The sequence below is a fragment of the Anoplopoma fimbria genome, chromosome 16 (assembly GCF_027596085.1).
Source record: "Anoplopoma fimbria isolate UVic2021 breed Golden Eagle Sablefish chromosome 16, Afim_UVic_2022, whole genome shotgun sequence".
Taxonomy (NCBI): Eukaryota; Metazoa; Chordata; class Actinopteri; order Perciformes; family Anoplopomatidae; genus Anoplopoma; species Anoplopoma fimbria.
Genome location: NC_072464.1, coordinates 1,566,246 through 1,589,165, shown reverse-complemented (window position 1 = coordinate 1,589,165; position 22,920 = coordinate 1,566,246). Strand labels below are relative to the sequence as shown.

General features: G+C 41.1%; 2 protein-coding genes across 3 annotated transcripts in view; one reads left to right on the top strand and one right to left on the bottom strand.

Moving 5' to 3' along the window:
- itgbl1 (integrin, beta-like 1) overlaps positions 1 to 12,131 on the top strand; it is a 45,742-nt gene extending 33,611 nt beyond the window's left edge. Inside the window, exons 9-11 of the mRNA XM_054615120.1 lie at positions 5,147 to 5,293; positions 7,927 to 8,040; positions 11,938 to 12,131. Coding sequence (XP_054471095.1) covers positions 5,147 to 5,293; positions 7,927 to 8,040; positions 11,938 to 12,026 — 350 coding nt within the window. The 3' untranslated portion in view covers positions 12,027 to 12,131. The remainder of the gene's footprint in view (positions 1 to 5,146; positions 5,294 to 7,926; positions 8,041 to 11,937) is intronic.
- A 4,089-nt stretch (positions 12,132 to 16,220) lies between these two features.
- The window catches only part of fgf14 (fibroblast growth factor 14), a 99,735-nt gene continuing 93,035 nt past the window's right edge, over positions 16,221 to 22,920 (bottom strand). For both annotated transcript variants that reach the window (XM_054615121.1, XM_054615122.1), the window contains exons 4-5: positions 17,938 to 18,136; positions 16,221 to 16,363 (exon numbers count right to left, since the gene is read on the bottom strand). In XM_054615121.1, coding sequence (XP_054471096.1) covers positions 16,221 to 16,363; positions 17,938 to 18,136 — 342 coding nt within the window. The remainder of the gene's footprint in view (positions 16,364 to 17,937; positions 18,137 to 22,920) is intronic.

The window sequence follows — 22,920 nt, the reverse complement described above, 5'->3', positions numbered from 1 at the left end:
TTCTGAATTTGCCAAATCTCTGACTATGACATTAGCTGCCGAGGCTCATGGGTAACATAGTACTTAGCTTCATTCTTTAAGAACAAAAACATTAATAAAAAAAAATCTACTGACGCTGACATTATTACACACATCACTAACACACCTCACCTAATTATAGCAAACTACACACAGCTTGTGCAGCGTGTGCACACATACACTCACCCACTTTGAAATCATGCCAGGAGCAGACGCCGAATTTAAAGATCAATACGGTGTGATCCTATCTGCTCTCTTTGATATCCCCCCCCCCCAACCCTTGAGCTGAGTTTGAGAGAAATCGCTCCAAGTCTTTGAAGCTTGGGTCTGAGATCTTGGGGAAGTTTGGGCTCTTAATATAAGCCATTTAGGCACAACCGCTGTAATGGATGGGTTTTGCTAAAAACATTAGCGGCTCAATTGGAATTGATATTTCCCTTTGCAACTGCTGCTGTCGGACAGAGACAAAGAGAAAATCAGATGAATGTGCATTTAAGCATCAAGGTGCTCCTAAAGAAAAGCAGAACTTCGTTGGAGAGAAGTTATATTGTAAAACAGCAAAACCAACTGTCTGAGGGGAGAACTGACAAAATGTGTTATTCATTCAGCCAAATATAATTCTCATAGTAAGGGCTTCAGCAGAATATATTACTCAATTTAATTGTCTTTTCTTTAACTGTTGTTTATCTGAGTAAAAAGACATGCAATTCTGTATATTCTAGACACATACATACTTCCTTGAAGTCTGCACTTAAAGTGCTGTAAAAGCGAAACAACATGACACATGCACAGCTTTTCAAAGAGTAAACAAACAGACAGATTTTTCCCAAACTTGAACAACAATGAGGAGCTTTTCCCCCTACAGAGGTATCAAGCAGGGGACTCACTTTGTCACACTCTGTTCACTATTTAATCCGCTGTTTGCTTCACTCTCGAGACATCCGATACTAAGACTATTTGCGTTCATTCTTGATTTAACATGCAATCCGTCTATTTCCGTCACCCAGCAAACGCACTGAATTTTATTTTCTTAGATATGTTGTTTTGGTCGGCTGTGCCATTTTGTATCTGTGGTGCATTGCAGCATTTGAGGGTAAATTTCTCCTTTAAAGGGGGATGCAGTATTTATGTGAATGGATTGCTGGGGCTCATTGTGTGCCGGGCTGTCCAGAAACAATTCTTCATGAGGCGACTGGGGAGAGCCTGTCCTGTCTGAGCACCAAACACCGACACAGTCATAAACACACACACACACACACAAACAGAAATGCTGTCAGGCTGACAATTAAGTTGGTATACTCAGGGGCCTGTGGAAGACTTAGGGGCACTCTAAAACAGGTATCGAGAGTGAGGATTCGGGGATCAAACAGAAAAGTAGCTTTAAGGTGAGGGGGCTGTAAAAAACAATAAATAATAACTTCCCAATCCAGGGTAGGCCCCTAGATGTTTGGGCCTTGCTGCACACAGCTGAGAGGACGGGGAGTGAGAAATGACACAGGCTCCTTGCATATAATTCAATCCATCAGTGTTAACTAGCTTGTCAGTCAGCTCGGTCCACACTTGGCTCTCTAAGAGTTTTCTCCAAACACGAGGAACGAGAGGAGAGAGCGACAGAATATCCACTTTGCACACTGCGATTGAGGCCCAAGTGCTCTGTGTGCATGTGATATGGGATAGATGAATAATGAGCATTTGCGCCATTGTGCCATTATGCCATTATGCCAACTAATCCCATTTTTATATTTAATATAGTTGTTCTAGTTTGGTTTATGTATACTGTATTCTTATATATTATTTACCTTGTGTATTTTATAGATATATACCTCTAGATTAAAAAAGTCAGTTTATCTATCTATCTGTTGTAAAACTCTATAGACAGTTGTTGGGCTGATGAGCTAGCTATGTGAGGGTTAAATATATATCAATTAAATTTGGGTTGAGTAATGTTGAAAAACTGATTTGGGATCCTGCAGGGTTTAATTATCTTATTATATGTCTGTTGTTTCGGGCACTTCCGTATCCAGTGTGAAGTCTGATCAACAGCATCAGGGCTATCGAAATATCATAATTCCTCATACATAATTAGGACCCGATTGTTGACATGGATTGAATTCAGTCAATATGTCAACCCCCATGGGACATGAGTGTAGCATTAGTGTTGAGCCATAAAGCTGTTTGATTGGAATCAAGGCTCTGCTCTGCTTTTCGTGCTTTATGTAAAAGGTCCTTCTGTTGATCATGTGACCGGTATGATGCCCCAGTATTTTAAAAGGGGTAATGTGTCAGAGTAATATGACTGGCACAACAAAAATATGTATTTCAACTAACGTATTACGAGTTTCTGATGGGAACATGTATTTATGTCTAAATTGGTGATGGATTTGCATAATAATACAAAAAAATTAGATTTCTAAAGAATCCTTATAATTATATCTAACGGTGAAGTGTAGTGTTTGAGAGTGGGGGACGGGCTGAAATTCATATTTTTCCAGTATGGGTAGTTTCAAGAAACAGACACAAATTATTGAAACAAGTTGGTCTCTTTTGGAAAGAGGACAACATTTCCTTTGTATAAAAAAAAAAGTTAGGACTTCTTTGGAGCAACGGAGTATGCATAGAGGCGGGAATAAACTCTTAACTCTAAGACAATCCCTGCATACCGTACAGATCTTTGCTGGGTTGAATACCCGATTCCCCACCTCTTCCTCCCCTCACAGTCCATCTCTAAACGCTATAGCACAATGCCCGCTCTGTGAAAGGCAGGTGCAGACTAATTGAATGAGGGCTAGGTTTGCCGCTCCTCCAAAGCAATTAACTGCTCTCCCAGGCAGGCTGATTGGGGCAGCCATGCATGGCCTGCCATGGCTGCCACTCCACACCAACTGAGACAGAGGCTCCCTAACTTTCATTTATAACCTCCACACAACACAACAGACTCACACACAAACACACCTCCAATACCCCATCCCCCACCTCTCCCCGATTGATTAAAAACAGCAAAAAAAGAGAAATGTGAGCTGTAGAATGATAGTTGGTGTGGAGCTATATTTTTTGCAAGCTGTGTCCGTAAAGATACTGGACATTTTATTTCTTCATCGTCCATTTTAGGGTTCAAGGTCCATTTATTCTACTTCCATTCATTCTACAACAGAGGGTTGCACAACAAAATGCAAGTTGTAGACCCTTTTTTATGGTTGAGTATGGAGTGGAGATGAGGAGTCTGGTGGTACCACAGTAGATGCTTCAGGACTGCTTGACAGGCGGCAGCAGGGTGAACGGCTGTTGCCAGAGATTGGGTGTTGGACTCAGGACTTGGACTCAAGTTGCACTCGAAGTGACTTGAGACTTGACTTGGACTTCCCCCCTTAAAGATTTGGGACTTGAATTGGACATGCAAAAAGTTACTTGTGAGCATCTCTGTGTTTGAGAGGATGTCATTAGCTGGTGACCCAGTATTATCATATGATATGGTTGTCGCATCAACATTTGATTCATTTATCCATCAGAACAAACAGTCCTCTGTCTGAAAAATGTAGTTCCCATGAAAAGAAAGCATTGTGAATTCCATTTCAAGGGAAACTTATTTTGTCGTGGATTAAATTAGTAAGCAGAAGTCCTCAAAGGAAAGAGGTCTGGGTGGTGGATAGGTCAAAACAGGGCTGTACACCGAGGAGATTGGGTCCCGTGTGAGTTAAGTACTTTTGTTGCCCAAACAAAACCACAGAGTATTTATTTGCATTTTCATTTGTTTTTGTTTTTAATTGCGAATTTGTTTGGTTTATTTACCAAACAATGATCTTTTTTTCTAAAAACATAACTAAGTAGTTTTGTTGCCTAAACCTATTCGACGCGTTTTGTAGCATTTTTTTGTTTTTGTTTTGTTTATTCACCACTTGCTTGAAACGGTTTACAACTTGAACCGTTCCTATTGGAGGAAAATACATTTCCCTCAAAACGTAATTGAGAGGTCAGTTTAATTGAACAGGAACCTAATTTTATAGGAAACAGGGTTGGAATAAAACCGCATCCTTCAAAAGAAAAAAAGGAATAGAAAAAAAAAGAAATTGATATTGCTTTATGTAAAAATTCTTTGAATTATTGCCTAGATACTCTTTAAATTTAGTTATTGTGAGTAAGTGAATCATTTATGTATATAAGTATACATTATGCAAGACTTTGGTTGAATGTGCGACCTGTTAAGTCTCAGCTGATAATCAAAATGTAATCAAACAGCTGTTTGACTGAATCAATACAACCCCACATCAGAGAATGTCTAACAGTACGGTAAAGATTAACAACGATGGAAATGCTGCACTCATTACCACCTCTTCAACCTGGCATCTGTAACCAGATGTGAACACAAAGGAAATCAATCAATGAAGCCACCGCCTCTACATGATGCAGTTTGTATTGAAGTTGGCGCACTGCGAATGATGTAGCTGTCGGAGATGAAGGAGGGAATGTGTGTGTGTGTGTGTGTGTGTGTGTGTGTGTGTGTGTGTGTGTGTGTGTGTGTGTGTGTGTGTGTGTGTGTGTGTGTGTGTAAACAGTGTGTGTGTGTGTGTGTGTGTGTGTGTGTGCGCTTGTTAAAACCACAGTGATGCTGTCGGCTATTAGAGCATCCAAGCACCCAAACTGCCTTCTTCAACCAATTAAACATCCCTGGTTTGGTATGTTTGTGGGTGTGTGGGTGTGTGTGTGTGTGTGTGTGGGGGAGTGGGGGTGTGGGGGTGTTTGTGTGTTGTTGTCTTTGTTTTTCATCTTTCTCTGAAACGCTGGAGATGTATTAGGGACAGGACAAGACCAGTGATGACAGTTCCTTTCATGTCCCCGGAGGAAATACAATAAGCCTGCTGCGTCTCTCACGTCTTCCTGTGGCTCTGTCTCCTTGTACTGCCTATTACTGTCAAGGTTCAGTGTCTGCGCTGTCAACTTTCTGTGTTTATTTGCTTTATCGCCTTCCTCGTTGCTCTCTCCAGTGGCATTTCTCTTGACTTTTCACTCCATCTCTGAATGCTTTTATGCCATTTATCTTTTTCTTCTCTCTTCTGCTTGTGCTATTCTCTCATGGCCATGCTCCATAGTCTGTCTCCTTTTAAATGAAGGCCTTTCTGCCCTCCGCCGCCAGGTCACGGTTACTGTTCGTGCGGACGCTGCATCTGCGAGGAGGGCTGGTTCGGGAAGCTATGCCACTTCCAGAGGTCCTGTGACATGAGCGACGCTCAGAGCAAGGAACTTTGTGAGACGTCGGACGGAGTCATGTGCAGTGGAAAAGGTGACCGAGATGTTTTCCAATAAGTCAGTGTGCTAAGTCAAAAAGATTCAATGAAAGTCCCTTTTTGGGATTGATGGAAGAAGTGTTCACATGGTACTACTTTGTACTGAGCAGTAAAAAATAGGAATACCACGCAAAATTAAGTAAAAAATACTGCATTGAAAAGTGTTCCCAGCTAAATTTACTGTGCTCAAAATGCAGTAATCAGTAATTTATCATAATGATGCATTTATTTGTAGCATTTACTGCTGTAGCTAATTTGATTTCATATATTGTTTGGTATTTTAATCCATAACAGTTCATAACATTTTAAAAGATTGTCAAGTGTTTTTTTATGTTGAATCTTAATATGCAAATCTGTACAGTAAAATAACTGTAGTGGAGTAAAAAAAATTCCTCTGTCAGCACTGAATTGTACATGAGAAGACGTATAAAGTAGCATGCAATGGAAACATTCAAGTAAACGTATCTCAAATTTGTACTAAAGTACAGCAAATGAGCAGTATTTACTCACAGAAATACATAATTCATAATTTAAAAGAACACAGATTGGATATATGGGCAATTACATCTACCAAAGGTTTAACCCTTGAAACCCTCAACTGTTTTAAACAGTATGTAACACAACAACCCAGATGTCACGGATGAATTATGACACTCAAACGGTTGTCCTTCCACTGATATCTGAAATGTAAGGCTGGATAAATGTACATCCAGAGGCAAATTCTTAACAAAGGCACATTTCTTTTCTATGTTCTCTTCGGAGGTTTATTGTCCTTTTTTATGTCCTTTCTCTATAGCATATAACAATATCTTCTCTCTAAGGATCACTGAAGATGAGTCATTTCTAAAACGTACCCCGCCCCATTACCTCTGGTAGTTTCATTCAGCGCTTTAACCTTCTTAGAAACTCTGGAATATCATTTTTGTCTCACTTTCTTTCTGGAGTATTGCTCAAAATGTCTCAAACGACATATCAATATCTGTCTTGCGTCACAAGCTTTGTTTATTAAAATGTGTATTTTCTGTGGGAAACAAGTTATCTTCATACTTGTCTAACAGGTCTAATGTTTTACAAGAACCAGAACACAGCTGCAGTTTTATTACACAATCTGATTTATTTCTACATGTTATATTTAAGTTATCCAATACAGTCTCAGATAGCTTCCTATAGGGCTGAGAATATTGGTAGATTAACAGATCAGTTGATTGATAGAGAACTAATCGACAACTAGAACCACAGACTCGAGGTTGTGCGCCTCTGCCGAAACAGTCAAGTTACAGTTTGCATCCGTGTCTGTCCAAAATATCATCACTTCATATTTCTACCCTTTTTGACACTCATGTAAAATTGTCATAATTTGCATGTGAATTCTTGAGTTGCGGCCAAAAACATGTCTTCCAAGGTCACAGGGACCGTAGACATTTGACTTGCAAAATGTAATCAGTTAACGCTCAAGTCTAAATTGGATGTTTTTTCTGAATTTAGAAAAATTCGCTCAAGGCGTTGAGATATGGCGTTCAGGAGAATGGGACGGACGTACAGACAACCCCAAAAACATGACGCCTTCAGCCACAGCTGTCAGAGGCACGGGCACATAAGAATGCTCATATAAATCAATCGTTCTCAATTGTAATGAATTGTAACAAGACAAAAAAACGAAGTGTGGGGCTTTTTTCTCTCTCTTGTGACATGTTATAGACTACGGTGAATAAGTTGACCGGCAACAAGATTGTCAGGTTGATTGATAACAAAGAATTACAATTAGTTGCAGCCTATACATTTATAGGATTATGCACAGTGTCGACACATCATATATGTCATTAGGTGGCAGACGACGCCTCGCAGCAGGTTTGGGATCCACAGAAATAGAGCGACTGCAGTGGGTCAAGCCCTGCAGAGCCGAGCGGGCCGTGAAAATGAAGATGAGCGTGTTCATTCTCCATGCTCCACTACATTCAGACACCAGGACAATCTTCCCCCAGCTCCTCCTCCGCCTTTCCCTTGATTTCTCTGTCTGTCCGTCTGCCTCCACCTCCATCGTGGGCTCCTGTAACACGGTGTGTGTGGGGATGGAAATCGGGGAGATTGAAAACAAAGTTGCAGGACCTCTGGGTGTGAGCTTTGGGAAAAAAAACCTAAACTGAAGCAGACAGCAGTATATTTGTTTCCCACTACCAATCCTTAATACCTTGTTATCCTGCTGCCGGCCTTGAGAGAAAGAGAGAGAGAGGGAGAGATTGAGAATAAACAATACTTATGGGGGAGAGGTGTGGGCTGATTGGGTTCCCTTGAGGCAAAAATAATATTAAGGGGCTTTTTCCCCAGGGAACATCTAATATCCACTCAGCCCAACACTATTCATCCTCTGTGTAAAGTAAAGAATTTACAGGAAATAATACAAACAGAATGTAAAACAAACTCAAGCAGTGAGGGGACGGTGTTAAGAAGAAATACACTCTATCAAAATGTTATTCAGCCTGGATTTGGAATGTGAGTTAGTTAATTAACAGTGTGTGTGTGTGTGTGTGTGTGTGTGTGTGTGTGTGTGTGTGTGTGTGTGTGTGTGTGTGTGTGTGTGTGTGTGTGTGTGTGTGTGTGTGTGTGTGTGTGTGTGTGTGTGTGTGTGCAGGTTCCTGTCACTGTGGCAAATGTATTTGCTCTCCCCAAGACTGGTGGGTGTCTGGAGAGTACTGCGAGTGTGACGACCGAGAGTGTGACAAACACGACGGCCTCATCTGCACAGGTAGAGTGGGATATGTAGTTCACACATACACACACATATATATATATATATATATATATATATATATATATATATATATATATATATATATATCTGTATATATTTAATTGACAAGAGACCAGATGTGATCCGCAGACTGGCCCGCAGTTGAAAACAACATCACTTGATGATATATACTGTATGTGTGTATATATATATATATATATATTAATATTAATAATAGGTCCTAAGAACAAATCCGAACCCATCAAAGACTAATTTAAATTTTTATTTTCATCTCCATTTTCCTCCCTCATCTCGTTCTTCCTACATTTCAATACTTAAATGTTGTACTTTGTACAGATACCACTGTAGTGGTTTTTCACATAAAACACACGATCAGTTCATAAAATATGGTGAATCATTACAGGTGTCTGAACTACCCAGCAGTATGTGACACAACTCAAATGAGCCCGGCAAACACATAACAGTGCCTCTTACATGATAATGCATCACTGATAATGATCCAATTATTTAATATTATAACACTGACAGGGGCCATTCTGCATAATGAGTACTTTTACTTCAAATATTTAAAGTGCTTTCTGTTGCTAATGCACTTCTACTTAAAGCTATAAAGTTGTTAATCCTGAGAAACAAGCAAGAGCCAGCAAAGATTTTTTCAAATCATCCAACCAAAATACCCAGCCGTGCTCCTTTCCAGTAAAAGAAGCTAGCAGAGCTAGCTCCAAACACTGGAGGTGGAGGTCTGGTCATGGTTCCTCAGAACTGAGTGGATCTATGAAAACCTTGTATTTGTAGATTTTGAGGCAATCCCACGGACATGAACAGCTACGGTTGTGAGTTTGAGAAGAGAGAAATGAATTGTGACAAACGTATGAACACACACACTTTATATATATATTTTCCCTCTGTAAATAGCAGCTTCTCCACAGGAGCCGTCTTCTCCCCGCTGATAATGAAGAATCTCAGAACATGTTTATAATTATTGTTGCCCCCGGGCCTGTCAGAATCTGGACAGCTGTTCAGAAGTGTAGCTCATCATTACTCCATGACTCCAAAATGTCAGCCTTAATGTCATTCAGATGAGCATCAGTGGTTCCAAATGGAGATAAGAGTTGCTTAAAAAATGTGGAAAACTGAGCGAAAGAAAGAAAATGTGCGGCAATGTCTGCTAAATGTTCCTGATTACCATATTACTGACTGAGGTATATATGTATGAGTGAACATTAGCATAATACAGGAAAACTATTATATGGTAATAGGGTTTTACATGAAAAAGTAAGTCTACAATATTTGCAGGTAAAAGCAGTCACTGCTTCATCAGGTAGCAGAGAGTCTTTTTTTTTCACGTTAACAACTCAAAAATTTGTTTGCCAAGTTTATGAAGGAATTACTCTGCATCTGGAGATTTCATGAACCCTTCAGAGCTTTACAACCGATGAGTGTTGTGGAAATTCAGTGTATCAGGAATGCTTGCTGGTTAATGTTGTGCACTGAATATGATCATTTCAGCTACTTTTTTTCAGAAAAGGAACACAGAGGGCTTTTAGTCCACCTGCAACACAGGTTAAGATATATTTATTTTTTCCAACATGCAACACATCCAATCGTGTTTATCAGGGGCCCATCCGATCTATTACAATAACTTGAAAAGGTTTTAGTAACAGCAATGCAGAAACAAGAGTGTCTGTTGTTTTGAGGGAACGCCCATTTAAACAGCCTCCCACTCCTGTGGGAACGTGGGTGGTACAATTGAGCTGGTGATGTTATTCCTTTTCACATTAAAACATCAAAACTGACATTGAAATACCTACTAACAAGTACCCCGAGCCTTATTTATCTCCTTCCTCTGTGCCATAAAGCCACATCGATGTCAAAAACAAGGCCTAACGCTGCAATGGGTGACAGTTTCCTTAATAACAATGAAGTTTATTTTTAGTACCACATACCACTGTTGTAGTGCTGTTAACAACAATGGAAAAGGTATTTAGATCTTTGCCTTAGTAAAAATACCATTATTAAGATGTAACAGGAAAAATATAAAAAGCAAAGAAGTATCAATGTAGCAGAACTGTGGCTGCTAGAAAAAAATTTGGTTAAAAGTAGAAAATTACCCGCTGAAGAATAGTGGAACTATGAAGTAGTTTAGAATTGAAATACTTAAATAAAGAACACTTATCTTAAAATCGTAACTAATACAGTACCAACTGTTCTAAATTCTAAAACTTGACTGAATTAGCGCACCAAATGTCTATCAATCCGCAGATTAAAATAGTCCCCAACAAACCCACAATTCACTCCTGTTTGAGCATCGGCTTGTGGTGCAGCAGGGAAGTTGGACATTTTGGAGAGACAGGCTAAGGCATTGTTGGTTGTCGTGTTTTCATGGGCTTTACTGACAATAAGAAGAATAAATAGAGAAAGACCAGCCTTATCCTTTAATGATGAGAATGTCTGTCTAATCTGCACCCTGGATTCAGAAGATCAACGAACACTTTGGCTGACTTTTATTGTTCTTCCTCTCACCAACTTACCCATCTCTTCTGCCTTCTGTTTTTCCACCTTACTCTCATACATTGTTTTTTAAGTCCATCACCCTATTTTCTCTCCTCTCCCACTGATATTTTGCAGTGAATATGTCTTTTCAGCTGTGTGACCGGAGGCCAAAATGAGTCCTCCTCCTAATCTCAGCATCATCTGTCTGACAGCTCAGGGAGCTAGTGAGAGACAGGGTCTACAAGGTTATAACACATTCAGAGCAGGGCGATAACCCAATATTGGTGTCTTACTACCTAAATAAAAAAATTAAAAAAGCGCTAATGCTTAAATGATGGTTGCTTGTCAGCGATTCCCCCAATAACCAATACGATGGTGTTGCTGAACTGGCCACTCTTATTGATTGGACAGTTTAGGCCTTTTAAGATACTTATTAACGATTGCAGGAGATCGTACTTAAACTCTAGTCTGTTGTTTTTGATATCAGTTGTAGTTTATTAGTTGTTACCATGGAGGCAGCAAACTCCGGTTTTTAAAAGTCAAGTTTAGTGCCATAAATTTGGATTCTCTCTAATAGTCATCAGGGGGCGAATCCTGATTGTATGAAGAAGTCAGATTGAGAAAATGACTCTACTTCTCAGTTGATTTATTCCCTCAGTAAACATTGTAAACATGAGTTTATGGTCTCAATCTCTAGTTTCCAGTCTTCTTCAATACAGCATGATGTTCATTTATTAAATTAAGGTCCATTTAGAGCCAAATAGACAATAAGCAGAGTATGCTTTAGGGCGGGGCTAGCATATGATTGACATGTAGCTACCAAAGTGTTGTCTGGTCTCGGAGTTCTTCTTAGAACTTTCATAGTGTGTTTTCAGTTCATGAAAGTTAATTGTAGAACTTTGGTCACCAAGAAATTATTTAGCATTAGATGTCTCATTTCACTTTTGGTTTAAAAAACAACAACAAGATGGCTACGGCCAAAATATCAAACTCAAGGCCTATAAAACTGCGGTCCACAAATCAATGGGTGACATCACAGTGACTATGTCCACATACATTGTTACAAGCATTTCTTTCCTACAGTCTGACTTTTCTGTGTCACCACCACAGTTTAATAACTACTTTTGTGATATCTGAACTTTGTATAAATGTGGTGAATGTCAGGCTTTTTTCCCCCCTCTTAATTAAACCAGTGTTTTCTCTCCTCTGCTGTGTGGGCACAAGCAGTGTGAAACCACAGAACCGTCCTGAGCAGCAAAGTCAGCCTAGCCTCCATCCACTACCGGCAGAGAGCTGCACCCAGGGAAGCGGGGTGTGAAAAGAGGAACCTTGTTAAAGGTCAGGCATGATGGCGCAGCTCTTAATTCACAGCTTCTCTTCTCACATTGTCCCTCACAGGAAATGGGTTGTGCAATTGCGGCAACTGTGAGTGCTGGGACGGCTGGACGGGGAACGCTTGCGAAATCTGGGTGGGAGCAGAGTACTGAAGGGGAGAGGGACGCTGGCGTTAAGAGACAAGAGAGGCCTGGCTGCCAGGAGCGACCAGGAGCACCGCTGATCGTCACGACCAGGCTGGTAAAAAAAAAAACACAGCGGCCAGGAAAAACCACGGGAGGAGGGAGAAGACAGAACTAAACATGGATGGAATTCTGCATATCACTAACAGCATTCATTCTTTAGCATTCATTGTACTGGTTACAAGTGATCCTTATTGTAGGTGTGGAAGAAACATATTACCATGTAAACATGTGTTTCCCAAACAGATTTATGTATGATTATTTTTTGTTTTTGTAGGAACACTTACATATTCCAGATTGCTGCACATGATATAATGCAGGTACATGACAGATCCAAATGGTGGAGAGGAAAGAATTATTAAAGTGACAATTATTTGGGGATAATGTAGATCTATGTTTAACAGGTACGGAGCGGTGTGTTGTGTGGTCCAAAACTGGGCGGAAAATTCACTAGAAAGCTTGAGGCGGAAGGTTACTGTTTGAGGTTTTTATTTCTTTTTTTAATAATAAAACATTAAATGTGCCGCATGACACAACATTTTGCATGGAAAACAATGCGAAGACCTTAATCATACATGGTTACAAATCTGTTATAACATGACATAACTCCAATGGGCATACTTGCAATGGTATATATATATATATATATAATGTATTTTTTTTTTTTTTTGTTGAAAATAAATCATTTTAACAGTGCCTATTCTTCTCAACCGGGAAACCAAACAATCTGCCAATAAAAGTTGCACTTTACCGAAGGTACCTGATGGACATTTCCCGCTCAACACGCACATGTGACGAGGTTAAATTTCTTAAGTGGAGGAAACAAAGAGAGGGCATACATAGTTCCGTGGTGGCATGCTGGATGTCCATGTCACTTCAAAAAAAGGTGGCATCAGGGGATGAGAGCGGCATTGACACAAGAGCTCAGTCACCACTCGAAAAGAGGACCGATGAGAAGTCACAAAGGAAATTTAATGTAAATTCTACTTTGGCCTTTTTTTTTTTCATGCTCAAACTAGCCAAACCCCTCCGTTTTTCTTTGTCCCATCGAAAGTGACAGGTGCAATAATATACTGCACGCTATATTGCATTAAGTATGTTACTGACATTACAGTACACCTTTTTGTATAAATATTCTATTCAATAATGTTGTATGTGCGTATACAACCAACACAAACTGTATAGTGTAGACAAACTCGTTGCATATATGTATGTAAAATTAGCGGTACATACCAACAGTTCTCGATAGACATAGGCCTACTACATGCAGTTCATCGATGCCATCCTCTCCCCATGCAACAGATGGGACAATGTAGAAAATAAGAGGTTGGAAACAGAGACCCTAAGTTTGCTAGAGTATTCTGGTGACACATCTGAAGGGTTTGGGGGGGCAAAGCAAACGTGATCGGTACCAGGAGACGACATCACGCATGACCCGTATGCGAGAGAAAAATAAAGACGGACAGAAAAACCAAAACAACATTTTTTTTAAATAAAATGTTGGCTACAGAAATCCAAACAGAGATGTACATTTACACACCGGGCATTTACAAAAATAAAGTCAGCCTTGGAGGAGCCAGTTGTCTGGAACGCAGGGCTGGAGCAGCAGCCAGCCCAGCATGTAGAGTTTGTAAGAGTGGAGAATGATTGGCTGTAATGAGGACAGAACATCAGTGGTTTACAGCTCTTGTGTGTGTGTGTGTGTGTGTGTGTGTGTGTGTGTGTGTGTGTGTGTGTGTGTGTGTGTGTGTGTGTGTGTGTGTGTGTGTGTGTGTACGTATGCCATTTAACAGCTTTGTACAGTTAAATATTCCAACTAATGTGCTTCAATGTGCTGTAATAAGAAACGATCATGTGTAAAACCCAATAAAATCATATTCACCAAATCAATTTCTTAATATAAATTGCAGTTTTAGCAGCGCGCACATCAGTGACAATCGACTTTGTATTCTAAATCTTATCGAACAAAACTATTAGGGAAAAAAAATTCCTTAAGAGCAAGACGAATGTTATAAATTGATCGATTCAGACAGAGCTTTGTTAAACTTCTAACAGTCGTGATGAAGATGCAGAAACAGAAAGTGCAGCGGGTTTTCCTTCGGGTCCGCTGTGAGTGTGCTGCAGCCTGCAACATGCAACTCCCAACACCCAACTCTCCGGCTAACGCGGACCAAAGAGCGGTACCCATACCTTGCTCCTCATAGAAAATACATGCACATGATTAATTCAAGGTATACGTACATCTCTAAAATGACATCAGGCAAAGACCTTTTTGTAAGGGAGTTGATTCTGTCGCACGGAACAAACGCGATCACAGTGAAAGCTTGGATGGATTGAATCAGATTTTTGTTTTTCTTTTGCAAAGAATCGTTTTTTTTGTTTCCTGGGATGAAGGAAAAAAGACTTTGGTCATTTTCAGAGGTGAACACATCTGAGTGTGGCTCGTCAACGGATGATGCTACGTGTCCTCTACACGGATGTATCGGGTGGGTGAGGCACCTTCGGGGGCCCAGTGACGGGGACTGGGAACCTGTTTTTGCATGCCGGGAATTGAGGTCCAAACAGGCACGTGATAGGCCAAGATGATCGGTACTGGACTCTGCATGCTGAGCTAGGAGACAAATCCTCTCGTAATAATAATCATAATAATAACAATATCTAGTCATTTAAAAAGTTATGATTTATAATAGTCATTTTCCCTAAGTTTTATACAGTGAAAAATGTTACAATATAAGCCATCTCTTGAATAACTGCTGCAAGAAGAGAGAACACAACATTAACCTTTGCCCATGCTTTAGGTTCGCCGAACCAAATAGGGATGCAGCCAGTATAAATGTCGCCTACTGGTTTTCAGCCATGTTGTCTTTCTGGCTTTTTTTTGAGTAGACGCTGCCACAAGATGGCTGCCAGTGCTGCAGTTGTCGACCATCTGGGTCAAAGCCACAAGCCTTTGCCTCGTAGTCCAAAGAAGTCAGTGAGTGAGGGACAGAGGCCCACAAGGCCTAGAGATATTCCTAGAGCCCACGCTCTGAAATGAGATTAAAGAAAAATAGACTTCAGCTTTTTTTCTATTTACCAGAGAAGGCGGACTGAAACCGCTGGTGGGACTTAGATAGTGATATGTATACACCATTCCTTACAGCGCTCTACCGCCCACACACACATCGGTTTAGAAACGTGTGTGTATTTGTGTGTAGGGAGCTCCTCGCATTGATTGCAGTGGCGGTAATTAGCACTTCATCAACTGTGATTGCAGGAGCTCTCTGTCAGCCTCCAGTGTGTTTCTATCAGCTGTAAAAAAAAATAGCAACATCTCAGATTTTTCCCCCTCCACAAACTATGTGTGTCTGTCTGTAAGTGTGCTTGTGTGTGTGTGTGTGTGTGTGTGTGTGTGTGTGTGTGTGTGTGTGTGTGTGTGTGTGTGTGTGTGTGTGTGTGTGTGTGTGTGTGTGTGTGTGTGTGTGTGTGCATTTTGTGGGCAAGAAAAAAATTCGAGTTTTGTTTTGTGTATAGGTTGCCACATCTGTTTGAATGCGTTTTGTAGAAAATCACACAACTCCCCTGCAAAACGTGTTATATTTCTTTTCTAGGTTACTTGACAAAGAGGAAAAAAAAGAGTGTGGCTAGAGATAGAAAGAGAGGGAGAAGGGGGAACGTACTCGTAAAAAATAGAGGACGACAGTCCAAGTATTTGCTCTATCTATACAGTCTCTATCCCAGAACATAGCTGGTGTACTGTGGTATAGAAAATAGATCTGAAGGTACACAGACTCTGCTGCAGCGGGGGCCATCGCAGAGAGGAGGGTGGGAGAGCAGAGCAGGCGTGGCCGTGAAACACGCCGCATTCACATGGGGGTTCTCACAGTTTGTAAGGGGAAGCTAAAGGCATTCCATGATCAGAGGTCCTCTTTTCCCCTCCTGTGTGCTGGAGAAACTCCGCCGCCTCGCTGTCCATGCGTCCAATGTCGAGTGCCGGCTGGAGAAAAGGGAGGGGGCGAGGCTGGAGAAAGAGGGGAGGAGGAGCAAGAGAAGAAAAATGGGGAGGGTGGTTTTTTCGCCTGGATCTGGTCCACAGAAGAAAAGAGGGTCCGGAGTCCAGTCTCCGTCACGTTCCCCACCCCTTCCCACCTCCGCGTGCACGCTGGGCGCTGGTCAGGTGCGGGGCTATGTGGCGGGCTTGTCGGGCTTGCTTACTGGTTTACCTCCATTCATCACTGCAGGCTCACTTGTGCTTTTACTGGGAGGCACCGCCACTTTGGGTACCGTCTCTCCGACGTCGTGCAACGATGGCTCTCTGTACATGGCAACTGAAGGGGGAGACAATGAGGAGAGAAAGAAGAGAGACAAAGAGCAAAGCTGTTAGCGAGAACATCCCTGCTGCACATTTGAGTTGAAAACTGTCGAAAACTATTCCTTTCCCCCTAACAATATTGGTTGTTGTGCACTTTTTCATAGGTTCTTATACGGACAGAAATTCCTAAAAACTTTCAAAGAAGACGTCCTGCAATTTATAGATGGTATAATATTTTGCCCATGGGCGTCCTGACCTGCTTCTGTCTCCATCTGGGCTGATTCAGAATCAAAGCTAATGCTTCTCAACAAAACAGCGAAAAGTGCCTCATTATCCTCCACTTTACAGCCGCAAGTCTACAGCTGTCTTGGCGGGACACTTCAACTTGATTCCACATTTTAAATGGTTGGGAAGCAATCAGGCCGGTTGACTGACGAGAGCGATGGGGGGAATGCTGGACTATCAGCGCTTCATGCTGCACTCACATAGCCGTCGGGCCTCCTATACTGAACTGTATTGTGCACTTACAGCAGCAAAATCAGCGAATCAGCACACAATTAGAAGAATATGTTAATGAATCACAGAGTTGTAGCATTACTGTAGAGACAGGCCTTGTAGTATTGGGCATCTGTCTTGTAATGTAATAAGGGTAGTCATGTTTTTTACTTTTTTCACCCAAATACATCCAGATTTACTTGCGTCTCCTCCTACACGTTATGTTTCGAGGTCTCCTGCAATGTTGACAGCTGATAAACTCATTCAGGCACCAAAAAGTAAATAGGAAATATGGAGGAAATGTTGCCGCTTGAGTCTCTTAGTAAAACAAAACTGAAAGCAGTTAAGCTATGATTTTATTCTGCTCAACTAATACTTTTAAATATTTTTTTATACTATTATGAAATAATTATTCAAATCAAGCCCTTAAAGCAAGTGGAAACTGCCCAAGCAGATAGCTTCAGGTTTGTTTGCCTAAATATGAGAAATCCATCTCTGAGAGTTATGTTGCTATTTAAATATCATAGTTGGGCCCTGAAAGTTGTGCACCTCAATTGGATTTGGCCCTTTAAAGGATAAAGCTGGTCATATTCAGTATTTTTCTTAATGTCAACAAATACCATCAAAAGACTAAACCCAATAATGTGTTCTCTCATATCTCTGTTCATTCCAACTCACCCCTTTTTTTTAGAAAAAGGCTCAGTAATTTCCTGATATAGCTGGGCACTGTAATTTTTAGGAAATGATACTGAAACAGAAGGAAATAGTGCATTTGTTGGGGACTATTTTTGTACAGCCTTGGCGCTCTAGTGAGCATTTACAGCAGAAACAGAGTGGTTTGGCTAGTCAGTCTTTTTTTAATGAAAATTGTTGACAAAAAGGAATATATAGAATATTAACACAGTTATTCTGAAAATCTATAATTTTTGATATTATAAAATATAAATAAAATAATATATAGAGATATATATCTTTTTTTTAATCACCCCAAATTAGCTCTTGAGGTTAGCTTTGCCTACTGCATCAGAAATGTGTTGTTAACTAACCCTCTGTGTTATGTGCTCTCACTCACCCTGAGTCTATCACAGTACGTACCTTCTAATGGCTTGGGCAGGAAGTGAGCAGCTGGTTTGGTTTTCTTCACCCGGTTCCCCTTCATGGCTTGGCCCTCTTTATTGAGCCCTAGGAACCAAGCTCTCCCCGACTCCTGTTGTCTGTACAACATGGACGAGTAGATCACATAGTAGTTCTCAAACACCGACTCTTTGAACTTGCACTCCGCTGTAAAGAGTTCCTGCGGGGACAGACACAAGCACCGGGTTTTATCGTAGGAACAGGCTCTTTGAAAAAAAACAAAAAAACAATACTTAGAAGATTTCATTTGAATGGAACACATTTCAAGGTTCACATTATGTAAGAATATAACAGATGTCGGATTCATAATTCATATTTGAACTGTTATGGGGGGGTCACCTTCATTTCATGCTCACAATGTATGTAATTATGTTGCAGAAACTGCCTCGCCAGGTGAAATGGACTTCCATCTGTCTTGAAAAGGATCAGCGCTGCAGAGTCCATCTCGCTATAATCGGGTCTCGAGCCGAGCCTAATGACCTGCTCGGATGAAATGCAACTCTCATTCTCACCTTGGCCTCAACCTTGACATCAGATGTGAGAGCACTCGTTTGGTCAATTAGCTCATGTTCCTGGCAGAAAATATATATTGTTGGTAAATGACCCCTGCACCTGCAGCGCTGGGAACATCAGCAACACTTTTAATTGGTAAATCAGACATGGGATAATCCCTCCCAAATATTATGTCTTCCATCAGCAATTTGTCAATGACTGCCTTCTGAACTTTGTCAGAATAACGATAGAACCGATCAAGTGACTCCTCCATCCTTCTCACTTAAATCTGGCAATGATGAATGAACGCCGAGACACAGCGTCTCTCTGCGCTGTAGCCCATTCATCTCCAAACCAGAAGGGTAATAAAGAGCGTTGCCACACTGTCCCGCCCTGCCCGGCTAAAAATAAAGGCATTCATCGGGGCGGTATTAATCAAAAAGCACTCGTCACAATGGAGATTTTCACCACATCAGTTGTGAGCAGCTCACACTGAACTGGCTCAAGGAACTACTGTCAGACCTCTGATGTGCCCCGTGCTGCCAGGGTTCTCAGTGTAAGGGTCTGGATACTTCTCCAGGGACCCAAAATAAGGAATACTTTCATTTGCTTTGCGACAGTTAAGAGGTATTTAGATCGTGTAGGATGATTTTTTGATCTTCCAAGCTAAACAACTTTCTGTGCTAAATTAAAATAAACATTCACATTTCTGACAAAGACGATCTAAAAGAAAAATGATGAGGGTAAATCTGAAAGGAGATTATGCTAAAAATATGGCTGCAGCCTGTGTGTGGATGTCTTAAAATTGACATGAGTATACAGCCAGGCTAGCAGCTCTGTGAGGATACACAAACACAGCTTGGCTTTGTGCCTAATTCTGACGCCAGCACATGCTCCCAGGAACATGCTGATGTTTGGCAGGTATGATGTTTACCATGTCGATGGTTTTGTGAGATTTTGAATTGATATAGGTGCAAGATAAAAAGTTAGGGATCCCCAAAGTTATTACTTTGCATTGCAGTCTTTCCACAATTTCCCTCAGGATAATTACGTTTTATCTCTTTATCTTATCGTATGCTGTTCATCCTGATAAGGATATGAATGTGTGTACCAAATTTGTGCCAATCTTTCTAGAAGTTGAAAAGTAGCAACCTGTTGCGTCAGATGGTTTGTTACACAGAACCATGTGAGAGGCCGTCATTGGAAACGGTTCAGAAAAGGACAGGCAATAAAAAAAATACTCAGCAGGGGATTGGACCATATGTCTATCAGCACCTCTCCATGTCTTCACACGCTTTAGGAGCGCTGATTGGTCTGAACTACATACACTTGTTACTTGAAGCTCAAAAAGATGGATTCTTGCCGGATATCGTCATATTCCACTTACGGTGTAAGGTACGACTAGGACTATGGATGTCTGTACAAAATTTCACGTCAATCTATCAAAAAATTGAAATATTAGATATTTGAAGTTTACGTCCATATCTGTCCAAAATGTCTTATATCCTGTGAAATTGTCATTATTAGCCAATGAATTCTTCAGTTATGGCCAAAAGCATGTATTATGAGGTCCCAGTGACCTTGACCTTTGACCTCCAATCTTCCAAGACCTCCAATCCTTGAGTTCTGGTGGACGTCTATGTCAAATTTGAAGAAATTCCCTCCATGCGTTCCTGAGATATCATGTTCACAAGAATGGAACGGACCGACAAACCCTAAAACAATAATGAAAAATATATATACTAAACCAATAGAACAAATAAAATGGACTCTTGGGCTCTGTTAACAAAAATGTGCAATGTCTGCAATATGCATAAGTCTCATAACGGTAGGGAAAACCCTTTTGTTTATTTTGGCATCATGTTGGCTTTGCATGTTACCATAACAGCAAAATATCGAGGTCAGCAAAAATGACCGAGGTCACGTCCATATATCAAACGATGAGTCAATACCGTAATTATTGTGACAGGCCTACTTTCCCCAGACTTTGATTTTATAGTTGCTATATAAATCACCTGTATTATAGCTGCACAGGATGACATGTATGAGAGTAATGCTCAGTTTTGGACACAGCCAACACCGTGCAATGATTATGTTGTAATTAGCCCTTTGGTGCACCACTCCATGTCGAAGCTTATCCTCTGAAAGCAGAGCTGAGTTAGAAAAGGAGCGGACAGACACTCGGGATGAACAGTAACGATCTCGAGGAGCACCAAGCTGTATTCATGAGTGTCTTCTCTACCCTTGATTGAGGACTGGCAGGCATTCCCAAACGCGAGGCCACAAATCGCGCAATGCATGAACAACTGCATTGACTGAGATGTCACTCGCATCGCAATAACAGTGAGAAACAGTCAGTCAGTGGAGGAACTGAGAGGTCAGAAAGGCGATGAATGTGAGATATTTCATGGGAATTCCCACATTGTCTTACCATTACGCTAGAGAATTAAGTTGAAAACTATTAAAGGTGCTTTGGTAGCAGAGAGCTGGGCAGAGCCATTGATAGGCAGACGTGCGACATACTGAAGCAATAAAAAATCGAGCCGTTCATGATAAAACCCTGAGCGCGAGGCCGTCTTGCATGTTTAATGTCATATAAATAAACACTCCCTCTGGTCGACGCACAGGCTCGACCCCATCATTATTCTTTTTATCGCGCACGTTAAGATTTATTGTGTGTCAGCAGAAGGCAGTTTATTAAATGGCTGCTTATTATGTCCAAGTTGTCGGAAAAAAGAGAGGGATGGCTCCTGTCTGGACAGGTGACAGAAAAAAGATATTAAATACATACTTACACATACAATATATTTAAAATCCCCAGCCCACAACACAGAACAAACATCTTTATTGCACTGCTTCATTTGTTAAAGCTAAAAGCCTTCTCTCTCCGAAAGAATGTTCAAACATGCTCTACGCAAGCCAAAGCAAACTCTGTTGCTGAGCCGATTAGAAGCCAAACAGTTTTTCCCTTCATGGTTCCCTGAGTTTCCTCAATGAGGTAATTAATTATACTTTTTTCCTGTGTCAGGTGAGCGGCGCCGCAGGTCGGTGGGCTGCTGTGATTAGACGGCGGTCCAGGTACACGCCCAGCGCTGATTACTCGTCGGCAATTGCAAAACAACCCCGAGTCAAACCAATCATACGAGCTGGTGCCAAGGCCATAATTGTGGCTAATCAAGAATGCATTCACATAGACCCACACACCGTTTGTTGACGGAGGCATGTGTGTGTTTGTGGAGCAGAGGAAGGTTGTTTGTGGAGCGATTCTCAACTTGTCAGTCAAGTTAATCAGTTTGATTTGAAGATCGAAGCAGACGATTTTTAGAGACGACTGATTGCATTTTAAGTAGAGATACCAATATTGGGGAAATACTGACGGAAATAGCCGGTTCAGGTAACGTCACAACGGGCCAATCTGGTATTGGATTCCATTATTCTAATAAATAACAATTCAGTGCATTAATCTCCATGTTTATATTTGTTACAATTTGTTTTTCAAAGCTAGTAAAGCAATGTTGAAGTCAAGCCTCATGTTGCCATACATACATAAAATAATTCTAGACAGCATATTAATAAAACACTGGTATCAGTGGTCGGTAAAATCTTCTCCATTTATGATCAAAGATGCTTCGCTCTTATGTCAGAGATGGTTAGACGTGCGAATAGTCAACATTGTTTGTCTTAATATCATAATAGGCGATGTGCGAAGTCAATGTGGGCCGAGCATCCCCACGTATCAAAACATACACATGAGAGAGAGAGTTGTTCTCCCTTTGATGCTACCCAACATATGAAACATATGGGAGACATCGAAGAATAAAAAAAGAGAGAGTGAGACTCGGACACAGAGCACTCTTTCACACCAGGTTGCAAATCGAATCAATTTTTGCGGCACCAATTGGTTGATTTTCTTCCCGCTCCAAACCTCCCGTCCCCCCTCCCACCTCCAAGCCCCGACCCTGCTCTGCGAGGGGAAGGCCATAATTGACCTTGGCCACAGACGGTGCGAGGGGCCAAAAACTGCTCTGCTACCACATAATCAGCCCCCGGTCGCCAAGGCTAAAAAGATAGCGATGGAAATAAAGGAAGAGATGAACAATCGGGTGAAGGCAGAGGAGAGTGTTTGAGGGGAAAGGTGGCAGATCCTGGGAGGATTTCTAAAGAAAAATATAACAAACTAACTAAGAAAGAGACAGAGACAGATGGAGAGAGTGGGAGTTTGAAATAAAAAAGAGAGAACAGGAATTAAAAGACAAGAGAGCAAACAAGCGTCCTTTGTAGACCAGAAAAATTATAAAATCACATAACCGGGGTCGTGATTGCCAAGCATGACCGCCTAAAAGTAGGTGACAGGAGGCTTGCATGGGGGGGGGGGGGGGGTGCACATTAGCATGCAGAGTGACTGCTCGCTGTACCCCAACTGTGGAAACCAAGAAATTGTTTATTAATGCT